General features: G+C 44.1%; 2 protein-coding genes across 2 annotated transcripts in view; one reads left to right on the forward strand and one right to left on the reverse strand.

The window, feature by feature from the left end:
• Positions 1 to 2,034: 2,034 nt before the first annotated feature.
• gpr185a (G protein-coupled receptor 185 a) lies at positions 2,035 to 3,012 on the forward strand. Its single transcript, XM_030793990.1, has one exon. The coding sequence runs from the start codon at positions 2,038 to 2,040 to the stop codon at positions 3,010 to 3,012; it is 975 nt and encodes a 324-aa protein (XP_030649850.1). The 5' UTR covers positions 2,035 to 2,037.
• Positions 3,013 to 9,553: 6,541 nt separating this feature from the next.
• Positions 9,554 to 14,883, reverse strand: part of LOC115829632 (wiskott-Aldrich syndrome protein family member 3) — a 5,989-nt gene continuing 659 nt past the window's right edge. The window contains exons 3-8 of the mRNA XM_030793788.1: positions 13,804 to 13,957; positions 13,260 to 13,377; positions 11,976 to 12,151; positions 11,029 to 11,289; positions 10,191 to 10,570; positions 9,554 to 9,711 (exon numbers count right to left, since the gene is read on the reverse strand). Of these exons, the coding sequence (XP_030649648.1) occupies positions 9,554 to 9,711; positions 10,191 to 10,570; positions 11,029 to 11,289; positions 11,976 to 12,151; positions 13,260 to 13,377; positions 13,804 to 13,957 (1,247 nt within the window). The remainder of the gene's footprint in view (positions 9,712 to 10,190; positions 10,571 to 11,028; positions 11,290 to 11,975; positions 12,152 to 13,259; positions 13,378 to 13,803; positions 13,958 to 14,883) is intronic.

Below are 14,883 nucleotides of genomic sequence, written 5' to 3' on the forward strand. Positions count from 1 at the left end.
TTAGTGTCAAGGGAAATGTAGCAAATCTTTCGATGCAGAGGTAAGATTGTTCATAGAACGAGACGCAGCATTTTAAAGCCCTACGGCCGTTGACTGACATGATAGATTTTGCTGCCATCTGGTGTTCAATTCAGTGTACTGACTAGGACCACGGTCAGCACCCTGCCATCTGCTTTCTGTTTGTCCGTTTATCGTGTCGAAGTTGGATAAGATTCCGTAGAATGAGAACTGTTTTTTTTTTTTTTGTAAGTGGCTGAATCCACTTGACAAATAACAAAAAACAGATAGAGCCGCCATTCAGAGCATGCTTTGAATCACACCCTGAACAATTTTTAAATAGTAGCCCTGAAGCCTTGAGTAAGGAAATCCGTCGTTAAGCTCCCAATTGAGTTTGTGCTTAGTCCAGCTAATTTACGAGAAACCACGGACAGATTACACTGATACAAACACGTTAGTCCGCATGAGCTCATATTAACTTTTACGCAGTCCCTCTCCTCTTCGCGGCCTGTTTTGTCTTCCAGCTGTTCTGTAAGCTTTGCTAATGCCACATATATGCACTTCTTCATAGGAAATAAGGCAGAGGGCAGGGGATGTTTGTTATTCAAGGAGCAGTGAAGCATGTCTACTTTCATCTCCTTCATTTGTTCATATCTCATTCTCTCACTTTCTTTCTCTGCCCGTCTCTTTGGCTCATTTTTCATTTAATCTCTCTCTCTCTCTCTCCTCACCCTAAAAACTTAATTTCTCATCCTCAGAATAAGCTTAAGTTAAAATACACAATTCTGTTTTCTCCAAGCTGCGTGAGATAACATGATGACGCGGGTTTTTTTGTTTGTTTGTTTGTTTTTTAAAGTTAGCCTCTCTTTATTTATTCGGCAGTGTCATGTAGCCTTGGTCTCGGTCTGTCGGAGTCGCGAAAGCATTGGTGTTTAAAATCGGGACATCGGTCGATATTTTCCTGCACACAGCTCCTCTCAGCAGAGGCTGCAGATCACAGGCTCTGAATCACATCCCCGAACAAGAATGAAGAGAGCACTTGACGTCAGTTGTGAGAGTCATCCTGACGACCAATCGCGAAGAAACAACTAGGCGCCACCGTCTGTGAACTGCCAACGTTATTAGCCGAATGACAACTCAAGGCTGAACTGAACGCTACTCGTGGAAGGAAAATCGGCCAAGAAAAATTTATTTTACCAGCAGAGAAACAAAAGGAGAAGACGCCGGTTGTCTTGTCTCCGCCCGCTCGCGCTCGCCACAGCTTCTCCCTCCGGCACCCTACCACGGAATGAACCGTGGTATCTTTAGCAAGACCATAGTCTTCACTTGATAGAAGACAGATGGAGACTCGCGCGAACTCTCTGGTTGGTGAATATCTTTGTCTAAATTTGTGTGCAAAAAAAAAAATTATTTCTAATTTTCCAAAAAGACGTTAGCAAAGAACCAATCATGTTCTCACCAAAAAAATGTACTGTAAATTATTTATGACTTATGGGCTCCTTTGTTGTCAGTGCGATATTACAGTCGTGAGAGGGATGTTAACACATTTCAACCCACTGTAACTCCCATTTTTTCCTGGCAAGCAGCAGCAAGAGAGAGGCCGCGTATATAAATGGAATGTGTCCAAAAATAGATTTCACCCCCATTCTCACGCGGGGCTGTGTTCCTTTGCTGATATCGTTGGAGGCTTACTAATAATTCGCTTTCACGTAGTCCAGGTGATACGTTGGTGGCATCACCAACATGGAATCTTTATTGATATTCATTATCAAGCAGCCTATCTTTTTTTTTCCTATTTAGCGATTAAATGATTCGGACCACTTGACCCTTCTATTCCAAACTATGTGATACCTTCTCATTAACTGAAACACTGCCCTAATGGCATGTTTCCTCAATTTTTAGTTCGTACGCTTCAGTGAATATTGGTGGTGTAATTTAGGATGATTTTTTTTTTTTTTTTTGCCCCTATCATCCGCCACTCACTGTATCCTCCCCTCCCGGTCTGTCTCTTCTAATAGTGATTCACCCTATGCCGCAGCAATGAGTAACCTGCTCCAGAACACATCTTCTTTAATATTTGATGTACAAGAGGGAAGGAATGCCTCGCCCACCCCAACCTGGGAGCTGCAGGCGGTCTCCGTCAACCCCTGGGACGTAGCTCTGTGTGTCACCGGCACGCTCATGTCGTGCGAGAATGCGGTGGTGATTGCCTTGATTATATATACGCCCACCTTGAGGGCTCCCATGTTCGTCCTGATAGGGAGCCTGGCTGTCGCCGACCTACTGGCGGGGCTGGGACTCATCCTGAATTTTATCGTCACCTACATTCTCGATACGGGCTTCGTGACGTTGCTGTCTGCGGGGCTTCTCATTACCGCCTTCTCCGCCTCCGTGCTGAACATTCTGGCGATCACAGTGGACCGGTACCTCTCCCTCTACAACGCGCTGACGTACCACACGGAGCGGACGATGACTTTCACGTACGTTATCCTCGTGCTCATGTGGTTGACCAGTTCGGCGCTGGGCTCGCTGCCGATCCTTGGCTGGAACTGCCTCGAGGACGAGACGACTTGCAGCATTTGCCGGCCGGTCAACAAAAACAACGCGGCCGCGCTGGCCGTGTCGTTTCTGCTCGTTTTCGCCCTTATTTTGCAACTGTACCTTCAGATTTGTAAGATTGCCTTCCGGCACGCGCAGCAGATAGCCGTCCAGCATCAGTTTATGACTACCTCGCACGCGTCTTCCACTACTAAAGGGGTCTCCACGTTGTCTGTTATCTTGGGTACGTTCGCGATTTGCTGGATTCCGTTCGCCATGTACTCCCTGGTAGCAGACACGAGGTACCCCGCGATATACACTTATGCCACTGCTCTTCCCGCCATTGGGCACTCCATCATAAATCCAGTCATATATGCCTTCAGAAACCCCGACATCCAGAGATCCCTACGGATAGCCTGCTGTGGATGTTTACCCTACAGCTTCACAATGCGACCAAGGACACCAAGTGATGTGTAGCCTGCCCATGTCAAAGCACAAAGTTTAGCGGCAAACGGCTTCTCTTCAAGCACATTGCTGGATCCACATATTGTAAAAAAAAAAAAAAAAAGAGGAGGAGGAAGAAAATAATAGTGTTGACGGAGGCTACGCATTGTCTATGTGTACTTAGTTGGGGTTGATCTTCATGACTTAAAAACTTTTTTGCACTGATCTGGTAGATAGGTTTCTGTATTTCATTTGATGGGTAGTTTACATAGGGAGCGTATAACACTGGAACTGAAAAGTAAAGGTTTATGGTAAATGGTGACGCACATATACACAAATGACTATCGCTTCTTCCGTCATGCAAATTTGAGAAAAAAAAATGATGAATGTATTGTGGATTTTTTTTGTCGTCAGTAGCCTATTGCAGCACTGTGAAAGGTTTAGTGGCAGCAAATGCATCATCTGGATTGTCATAAAAGTTCGTGATTGTGTTTTGTCAAGATGTATGTGGCCTATGTGAACAGAGGGTTTTAAAAGTCCACCAATTTACAAGCCAGATTCAGAAACATGCCAGCGTCGCCTAGCCAGCGTAAAGAGAAGAGCTCCAGCGTATTGAGGAAAATTCAGCACCAAGGACAGAGAAAATAAGCGACGTATGCATGATGTCTATTAATGCTAACTTAAAAAGAAAGAAAGAAAGAAAAAGAAAGAAAGAACGAGAGGAAAACGGGGAAAATCTTTTTTTTTTTTTGTACGGATTTTGAAATTGTTTGTTTTGAAATTGTTTGTTTTGAAAGAATTACCACAATCAGTCCTGACTGCCAAAGAAATCCCCGCGGGAATACATCTAGACTATCATGCTATTCCTCCGTGTTTTGACACTCCGTATGCTTGACTTTACCGGAAGTCTTCCGGGGTCTGGGGTTGCACTACCTAAACACATGTTCCTGGCACGCGTGTGCCGCAAAGTCGTAAATACTGTATAACTTTTCAGATAAAATGACATTCATTATTTAAAGAGCAGGCCTTCCCAAGATTATTTCCAAAACACAATGTGCTTCTGCATTTTACTGGATTTACTGATGGCATTTTCCCCCTGGTCGATGTATTCGTAATAAGAGCACAGGGGTGTGTTGTCTTGGGAGAAAAAAAACAACAAAACAAAACAGCACATTGTTCATTCGCTCACGGAGGGAGTTAGGATACTTCCCTTAAGCACTTAACACGGCAGTTTATATTGTACCTTTTTTAAATTAAGTCTTTGTAATCTCCAAAATAATCATCCATAGCCTAATTATGCACACCTGAATCGTGTCAAGGACTGGAATGGGGATATGTAATTTTTTTTGTTGTTGTTGTTGTCGTTGCCTTATTGACTCTCACAGGCAATAATATACTATAGAAAGTGTGTTTTCCGAACATCTGTATTGACGTAATGATAGTAATAGCACAGTTCAAAGTATTTATTTATAAAGTTACACGATTATTGTTGTCAATGCTATCTTATTATCGCTTTTTATCGCGATGATTACTCACTACGTCTGTCTGCAAACTACTTTAGATAGATAGCTAGTTTCTCATAGGATCGCAATATCATCGATTACAATTGTGACACACCAAAACAGGTAAAACTATTCGTGGCACCATTATTCATTACCCGTGTTTGTTGGTGGATTCAGCCAAAGAGTTAGGCCCTACTGAAATATCAATCAAAAGCATTTGGTAGGAATTGTATCATCCCAAACAGTATAATCGCCGTTGTAAGATGTCCAGTCTCTTGAATGTATGTTGCCAAGTTTTTTTTTTTTATGTAAGCAGTAGTGATTGTCTATGATGATTTTTTTTAAATGATATAAATGTCAAATAACACAACATAATTGATATGGTACTGTATACTTACGCTAACGGTGTTTGTCTGGTTTGCCTAGTTGTACCAATATAAAACTATATTTTTATACACATTTTGAAAAGCTTGACGCACATGAATAATAACTTCATGTTTTGCCTTGTTTTATAATCCATCTTTAAGATATCTGTATTAATACAATGCTGTTTGAGTTGTAAGTAAGTATTTGATGATTGTTTATATAAATGGCACACTGCATTCCTGTTTCATCTCTGCTTGGTGTTTTCGTTTAATTATGTATCACTTAAAGAGCCACAAAGATGGTTTTAGTCGGTTATAAACAGATCTCGCGCATTAAACATCCTGTAAAGGAGCAGCAGACTCAGCTCAGATGGCGGGTTTCTGTTGTGACTCATTTTCAGTTAACCCACAACAACGCCTATTACACAAACCAAATCCAGAGGGTAAATCTGAACAGTTTTTTCTCAGCCTTTAAAACAAATCTTGTTCACTGGTAAAGGAATGCACACAGGGACGTATCTAATCATTGAACGTTCAACTTTCGTCCGCGCGCTTCAGCTCTCCCATCACCAAATGAGAAGAAACTGGACACAGCTAAAGGAGTATGGATCTTTCTGGAGAACGAGAGCGTTCGAAATGACTGTATCTCACCTTTTAAAAGCGGACAGACCAGATTCAGGCCTGTCAAAACGAGCGGAACGGAGCGCTTTAGCCCGCTCTCCTCCTTTTGGAGGTTTGAGTGTACTCGGAGTCCAGGATGGCTCAGTGGGTTTCTGGCCAGGCTGGTTCTGGACAGATGGAGACCCAGGGATGGAAGGAGCGATGTGACGTCAGCGACCGCGACGGGGAGCCGTGGACACAAACAGCATCCGGCGCTGTTCTCTTTCCTGTCTGATTAAGGCTAATGCCACCGTCGTCCAAACGCACAGAGGAGGTCGTTTTTGAAAGGCTATGCACCCCCTCCCCCTCCCACCCCCCACCCCCCTCCTCCTCTACAGCCCAAAGTGCCTCCTGGCAAATAAAATTGAGAGAGAGAGAGAGAATTTGTCGCTGTGACCCTGCAGAGGAAAGAGAGCGTCATGTTTACCATTCTCATCACCCCCCCTCCCTCCCAAAAAACCCACCCATTTCAACTGTTTTTATCATGAGTGTGAAGTTCTTCGTAATCAACACATTTACAGTGATTTTCACCCATCAGCTCTGCTCCCTGGATTACTGCCGAAAACATCTGTGCTGCAGTATTCAGATTCTTCTGAAAAACACACATGCATAAATGAACACATCCCAATGATATAATAATAATAATAATAATAATAATAATAACAATAATAATAATAATAATAATAATAACGATAATAATAAACCTTTCTATGTCCAAAGATATAGATTGTCCTCCCTTTGGTCCACGTTTAATTAATGGATTATGAAATGAATTCTGTCTTCATGGCAGGCGATAAAATCAGCAACGCTATTGTTGCTAAGAATCATTGTCATTACGGGAGTCAGGAAGTGCACGTCACAGTGGTAGTATCCAAGTTTAAATTCATTGGTGGTTATGACAGACATGTACCTGTTCATTTGTTAGGTAACAGTATCCAAGTTTAAATTCATTGGTGGTTATGACAGACATGTACCTGTTCATTTGTTAGGTAACAGTATCCAAGTTTAAATTCATTGGTAGTAATGACAGACATGTACCTGTTCATTTGTTAGGTAACAGTATCCAAGTTTAAATTCATTGGTGGTAATGACAGACATGTACCTGTTCATTTGTTAGGTTCATTAGCTCACCTTCACAAAGAAGAAGAAGAAACGCAAAACTAGACATGGAGCTGAAGTTAATTAACTGAGAAAGGTTGTTTTGTTGGGTGCTCTGAACGTGACGTCTTAAAATGCCACTGTCGGTAGTTTTATTTGTGTTTAATGATACATTACCCCAATTATTTTATTTTTATTCAAAGTTCGCTTGAATGTGAAGGATGTGGATCTTAGCGGCCTACCAGGTTTCAGAGAAAGAGTTAGATTCTTTCTGTGTTTCTTCATTTTTTTTTATTATATTATTTTATTTTTATTATTATGTTATATTATTGTATTACGCATTGCATTGTACTGTATTCTTTACATTGTACTGCAAGAACCAGGTCATAAAGCGATTCGGTGAATTCTGAGATTTCGAAGTGCTTGTAAAACAATGAAAGGTGCATGCTATTCCCAGTCATGCAAGGTGAGACAGCCAATTAGTGTTGCATTTCTAATGGTTCCCAGTTAGAAATGAGGTCTTTTCTTTCATCCTCTTGTAACTCAGCAAGTAACAATCGTCTTCTGTCTGTACAAGTTTTAACACACTCATCACTCTTCAACACACACACACACACACACAGACATAGCTGAAACTGTAAAAGGATATGGAGCAGATATAGATGTTCATGTAACGACACAAGGAATTTGTTTTGTTTTATTAAATATTCATACATGCACATTGTTCTACATGTCTTCCATTTGATAGATTGCCGTTTTTTTTATACCTACATACCCAAATTCACCTCACAAGCCGTGTTACAAAAATCTATACAACAATGAATTGTAAAACACATTGATACAGTACTTTTTTTTTTTTTTTTTAATTACAAAGCATATGTTATATGAGCACGTGTCTTCCTCAGTTGAAAGGGTTTTTTTTTTTCTCTGCTGTTTCTGTGATGCAGTGTAAGTTTCTGACAAACTTACAGAGGTTTGTGTAGTGAGACGGAAAAAAACAAAAACAAAAACGTAATATGTCATAATTCTCCTCTTCTTGTCTCACACAGAAATATATACATACCACTACACGCACACATACCATGACACATGCACACGCACACGCACACGCACACGCACATGCACACACACAAACACACACACACACACACACATCCACATACAGCATTACATATACCCACACACACACACACACACATACAACAGACATACATCCACATACAGCATTACATATACCCACACACACACACACACACACACACACACACACACACACACACACACACACACATACAACAGACATACATCCATATGTGGTGTGCACTCCCACACACCTACACACACGTGCACACACACACACACACACACACATGCGCGTACACACAGAGTCACACAAAGCACTTTCCACAAACCAGGTAACATCGGTAACCTGACCTGTTCTACACACAAGCGTAAGAGAGGAAGAAAAAATGCTGAACTGTTGAGATGGAAAAAAACAAGCCCGACTCAAACAGTGAATAACCGCCAATCGTTCATAAATAAACAACAACAGAGGGGAATAAATCACTGTCAGGTAGAGTTATCAATATTCACCACAACACAGTCAACAACCGAACAAAGTGACAAAAATATGAATTTCTGATAACCAATAGCCGTGAAGAGCAGGGGAGTGGTGAACAGTTGCTGAAGAGTCACGGTCGCCATAGCAACTCTCCGTAGCAACGCCATACACTTTGTTACGTCCTCTACTGACTGAACAACAGTGTGGAGAGGATCTTGAGAAAAAGCAAATTAGGAAACTCAGAGGAATTTCACTGAAGTATTACTCTTTTTTTCTTTTCTTTTCTTTTCTTTTCTTTTCTTTTCTTTTTTCTTTTTTCTTTTTTTTTTTTACAGTAAGCTAACACAAGAAGTTACGACCACTGCTTTGAAAATATTTTTGGTAAAGACTGCGAGAGGTGGATATGCGTTTTCTCATTTCCATACTCAGTTCATATTCCACTCTGTATGAATATCAAAAATCATTCCAAAAACACAGAACAGATACTCTTTTATTTTTTTTTTTTAAATAAAGATTTTCTTGGCAACTCTGAGAGAAACACTTACACGCTATGTTGTGAGTTTTAGTCGTATACTGTTTACTGTCGGTTTCTGTGCTTGCTTTTGAAGGAGAGAGTCCCTCTTTTCTTTCTCTCTTCCTGCCTTTCTTTTTGCTCATCTTTTCTTCACTCATTTCGTTCTCTGTACTCTCCCTTTGTTTCTCTTTACCTCTCTCTGGTTCATGATTCATGCTCTCTCTCTCTTTCTCTCTCTCTCTCAGTCTCTCTCTCCCTCTCTCGCTCTCTCTCTCTCGCTCTCTCTCTCTCTCTCTCTCTCTCTCTCTCTTTCCCTCTCTCGCTCTCTCTCTCTCTCGCTCACTCTCTCTCAATCTCTCTCTCTCTCTTTCCCTCTCTTGCTCTCTCTCTCTCGTTCTCTCTCTTTCGCTCTCACGCTCTCTCTCTCTCTCTCTCTCTCGCTCTCTCTCTCTCGCTCTCTCGCTCTCTCTCTCTCTCTCTCTCTTTCCCTCTCTCGCTCTCTCTCTCTCTCGCTCACTCTCTCTCAATCTCTCTCTCTCTCGTTCCCTCTCTTGCTCTCTCTCTCTCTCGTTCTCTCTCTTTCGCTCTCACGCTCTCTCTCTCTCTCTCTCTCTCTCTCTCTCTCTCTCTCTCTTTCGCTCTCTCGCTCTCTCCCTCTCTCTCTCTTTCTCTCTCTCGCTCTGTCATCTCCCCACCAACAGAACTTCTTGTTCTGAACGAGGTTGTGTGTGTGTGTGTGTGTGTGTTTGTGTCCTGTTATCATGGTAATAGCAGCAGTGAGTACATGAGTAGTCTCGACTATTCTCTCTCTCTCTCTCTCTCTCTCTGCATTCCTTCTATCCAAACCCCTCCTCAGTCAGACCACTCGTTCTCCTCAGTCAGACCACTCGTTCTCCTCAGGCTCGGAGTCTTCGTCCGATTCGCTGTACTCCACGGCGATGCGACGGGACAAGATGGTGGCCACGTCGTTGCCGACCGGCTCCTTCTTCGCCTCCTGCTCTCGCTGCTCCTGCACCTTCCTTAACTGGATACCTGATACGAGGTGGACAAAAAGACATTCAGCTCTCTCATGCTTAACGGATCAGTTTTTACGCCATTCTGGAAGGTTCTGTTCCAGTACACCGACTAGATTCACTATAGGCTCCAGGTGGCCTATAAATGATTTTTTTTTTTTTTAAATCTAAAAATAAAAAAAAAGTCTACGTGCCAAATGCGTTTTTGATTCTTATGAGGATTCTAAGGGATACTCTGTAACCGATAATTCTATCTCTGAGGAGTCAGACAAATTCAGTGCTTTTTTTTTTTTAACGCGTTAAGATTCACTTTCCTTAACACACGTAGCACGTTTAGCACTACCGAACGGTGACGGGAATTTAATAAGGAACATCGCTTGTTGGGAATACTATGGGATTATTATATTATCTAGGCACCTCATTGGCTGAGGGGATGGAGACTAAACATATCTAGACTCTAAATCCCGTCTGACTCTCTCGCCGGGCTCGTCCTCTCACCTCTGCGGATGGCGGCCAGCAGGTCGCTCCTGGCGTCGCTCATGGGGATGAGGGGCACCTGGCCCTTCCTGGGGAGGGTGGACTCTCCGGACGGGTGGGCCGCCCGGGCGGGGGACGGGACGTGGGTGGGGGGTCCCGGAGGGGGCGGCGGAGGGGCCGCGGGCGGGCCGCCCGACGCCGGGTGGGAAGGGGAGGGGGCGTAGGCGGAGGGCGGGGCCGGGGGCGGGGCCGGGCTGTAGGGGCGGGACAAGGCGGCCACCGTGCCGGGAGCCAGCGCCGGGGGCCCGGACGTGCTGTCGAAGGCGGTCTGAGCGGAGGGGATCAGGGGAGGAGGTGGGGGAGGGGCGGGGGGGACGAAATGTTCCGGCATCTGATGACCGCTGTGGAGCAGAGAGGAGACACAGTGGAGTCACCGGGGAGTTTCGCCGATTTCGAAAGTTCGAATTTCAGAACAAACGCAAAACACAAATACAATTTTCAAAGGTGAGAGGTGCATGACTGACAGTTCTTGAGCAATTAATATGTACAATTCAAAAATAAAGACATTTAAACTCAATTTTGTCTCTTCACATAAAGATGCGAGGTAAAAGTGTTGGTTTCTGAAATACCAGACATGCACATATATCCATCTGTTGTTTAAACTTTGAATTTTTATTTGCTATTCTTATTAAGACATAACATGCACAGTAGGTTCATCATTAAAAGACGGATATGAATAAAGTTCAGTCCAAAACTGAACAAGAGTTGAGCAGTTCTGAGGACATATGGGTTTAAATAGATATCAGAGTGTGATCTTGTCTCTTGAGAATTTATTGTATCGGAAGTTCTGTTCACGCACCCATACTCTTTGGCGGCAGCCGGGCGTGGTCCGTTGAGGGCGGAGTCTGAGGGCTGGGGTCCGTGATGGGCCTGGACACGCCCCAGGGAGTGCTGACGGGCAGCGGCCGCTGCCGCAGCAGAGGCGGGGGGTCTGTAGGCCCGATCCAGTGACTGAGTCTGGGTTGGACCAGCATCTTTTCCATCGACACCTGGTCCACTTGGCTCCTGGTTAGGATGGCTCGGACTAGCCGGGTATGAGTGTTCATCAGACATGCCAGATCTGTCAGGAGACAGAGAGAGAGAGACAGACAGACAGAGAGAGAGACAGATAGAGAGAGACAGAGAGAGAGAGAGACAGAGAGAGAAACAGAGACAGAGAGAGAGAGACAGAGAGAGAAACAGAGAGAGGGAGAGAGACAGAGAGAGACACAGAGGGAAAGAGAGAGAGAGAGAGAGAGAGACAGAGAGAGACAGAGACAGAGAGAGAGACAGAGACAGAGAGAGAGAGACAGAGGGAAAGAGAGAGACAGAGAGAGAGAGAAAGAGAGAGAGAGAAACAGTTGAAAAAGAAGATATGACACTGGATGCATGTTCCAGCGAACTGTTTGAACACAAGTTAGCAACCCTTCAAAATGAAATAAGGAAACAGTGAAAGCAGACATGCTGAAGATCACTGGAGTTGCCAAACATCATGCACTGATATGATTTTTTTTTATTATTTTATTAATACACTTGATGATCTCACACTGGGGCTATTGACCAGGTTCACAGGCTCCATCAGGTCTGAGATCTCTATGTGGTGCACTGCATGGAGCCTTCCAGCAGAGGGCAGTAGAGTGCACACCAAATTCCCCAATGGTGATGCTCTGCGTTAGGGTTGAATTGCGACAAGCTCCGCGCCACAGTGACAGTAACATCAGAACCACGGTCTCTGACCTTTAACCTTTCGGGTGACCCCCGGCTTACCTGTCAGGCGACAGAGATCCTTCGGAGGACATGCCGTGGTACGGGGAGGGCGTGAGACGGGTGTCCGGGCGAAACTCTTTGTCGTACGCCATCATGTTCCACTCCTGACGCCTGTTCCTCGCCTTGCGAACCTTCTTCACCTCCCTGCTCGGGTCCTCCAGGTGCTTCTGTTCTTGCTGATTTTTGGAGAGAACCAGAAAAGAAACAAAAAAAAATAAAATAAAATATTCGACCGAGCTGTGCGCAGACCTGGGTCAGTTAATAATCATCTGAGCGTTTGAATGGCTGGGCCCTGTTCCAGTTCTCCTCAGCGCTTGTCATTTGGAGGAATAGCGTTTTTAAACACGTACTAGCATTGTCAATTTATGGACATAACTCAGATTTATGTGTTATCATGCTGTACTGATAGTTGTGACGAGATGTGGGTATTGATGTGCAGTTATTTCAGGACAAACGTCTTTTACAAAAACCGGTATCCTGATTGTTGCTGAGTCGCCGTGTTAATCATAATCATTTGCTTTTTTTTTTTTTGTAAGAAGAGTATTTAGAAAGAGTTTTCCACGCAAAATGTATGTTTAACTACCACACAAAATGAATTGGTTTTCCAACGTGCTCTCTGCAAAACTGTGTAAAGCTCAAAAACTCCATCACAAACATGTAACTCCATTTTGGATCTTCAGGGTTTAGTTTCATTCTTGCCCACAGACCAGCTGCTGTGTGTTGAGAAGCAAAGCGACAGAGAGAGAGAGAGAGAGAGACAGAGAGAGAGAGAGAGAGTGACAGAACGGGGCGCCATCTGCACCACTCAAAAGAATCAACTAACAAGCCCTAATGCAGCCAGACATCCCATTTCAAACAACCACAAAATATTTCTCTTTAAGAGATACTTCAGGCAGTGGAGAGGGAACCTAGTTATGAAAGTCTCTCTCTCTCTCACTTGCTTGCTCTTTCTCTTTCATTCTCACAGACTTTCCTCCCTTTGGCTTTTTGCTTTCTCTCTTTCCTTTTCCAGAACTCCTGTCAAAACACAAACTTTCTCATCCTCCGGATTAGCTGGAGAGCGCGCCGTCCAAAAGGAGCAGCTTGGTAACTCTGACAGTCCTCATTAAGAGAAAAAAACGTCGGAATGGAGGGAGCTATCGAGACAGAGAGAGAGAGGGAGGAGGCGAGTGAAAGAGATAGAGAGAGACAGCGAACAGGAGAGAATGAAGGAGAAAAAGAGGCAGAGAGAGAGAGACAGGCAGAGAGAGAGAGAGAGAGAGAGAGAGAGACTTGAAGACACACCTTCTGTCTCCTTTTCTCTTTCCTCTTGTTTTCTGTGGCCTGAAGCATCTTTTCCTTCCAGAGGTTGAAGAAGTACGAGGGATCTGTGTAAAACTTGAGACCGTCTTTTTTGTCGTCCCTGAAACACAGAGAGCAGCGGACTGAGCCCGAACCCGATCCTACGGCACAAACCCAACAAGCTTTTAGGACGCGGAATCCGGAGATTACGGCGAAAAACATGACAGGAACCGAACCGACCGAAGCACGTACGTTCGATTCGGATCCATTAAAAACACGAGCACGTCCGGGCCGCCGCACTCCATTTCATATGTGAAAATAATCGAGAGTCTGATATCAGGGTTTATGATTATTAGTGCCGTCATGAGAAATGACCCCATATACACGTTTAACTCAGACACAACTGACTCATCTGTGCTTTCAGGGAAAGAGAGGGTGAGGCAAAGGCATAAATTACTAAGACGCTAAAATGTTTGGCTGCTATTCCGACGGTCACCTCACTCTTTGGCCAACCGTAGCGGGTTGTACGTAGGGTGAAAGGTCAAACCTGTAAGGTGTAAGGATGTTGAGGGGTGGGGGCTTATCGCAGCGTTGGTACATCTCCATCACTGGGTTGGGTATGGAGTTCCTGGACACCACCTGTTGGTCTTGGATGGTGGAGCTCTTGAAGGCTTTCCTCATGTTGATGTCCTGCAAGGAAACTGTGACACGCACAAACACGCACGCACAAATACATACACACACACACACATACACACGCACACACGACAGAGGAATGAACTATTAGTCACTAGATGCACAGACTAATTACGTGGAACAGAACCGAATTTAACTGACGTTCCTGGAGATTCCAGTGAGGTACACAGAGAAGGAAATAAAGGACCTCTTGTGCATTTGTATCAATGATTTATTCTCATCAATCATTTATTATCGTTTATTTGTCGTTTTTTGAACCTCTCATCTTTGTGCGGTGGACGGAGCACAATGGGCTGTGCTTTTTGCGCCGCTCAAAGATAAACGGCCTTCTCCTCTGACCTCTGACCTCTGACCCCGTTAAGTCTTTGTCTGCACTACTGTAACACGTTAAACACGTTTCACAGAACCGGAGAGAAACAGCGCAGTTCAGGGAGACACAGGGCAGTTCAGGGAGACACAGGGTTCTGGGAACTCTCCGCTCGTGAATCAGGGTAATCGGCGAACGCGGACAGACCGAATCGGTCACGTCCTGACCACGCGTCGCTGAACAACGACGGCGGATTATTACAGCATCTGGACCAGCTGTGGATCAGCTGCAAGACCCAGGACTTCCAAGCAAAAAATACAATCCTCTGAATTATGCATTGGTTCATTAAGGCAGATCTGCAATGCTGAAGTTTTTTTTTTGTCTTTTTAATTTAAATATCTCAGATCTTTGTCCACGCTGGGGTCTTTATCTGTAGTCTGAGAGACTGTGCACTGTCATAGAGGACAAGGTTAAGAAAAGTGTGGTAATGAGTTACGATAGTGTCATTATGTAAATGTACTGCTACACACACACAAACACACAAAATGCTTTGTAACAATGTGTGTGCAACACACATACATGCCCGCGCGCGCACACACACACACACACACACACACACACACA

This window comes from Chanos chanos, chromosome 16 (assembly GCF_902362185.1).
Source record: "Chanos chanos chromosome 16, fChaCha1.1, whole genome shotgun sequence".
Lineage (NCBI taxonomy): Eukaryota > Metazoa > Chordata > Actinopteri > Gonorynchiformes > Chanidae > Chanos > Chanos chanos.

Bases quoted from the DNA above. Each gene is read 5' to 3' on its own strand.
- gpr185a (XM_030793990.1), top strand. From the start codon at position 2,038: ATGAGTAACCTGCTCCAGAACACATCTTCTTTAATATTTGATGTACAA.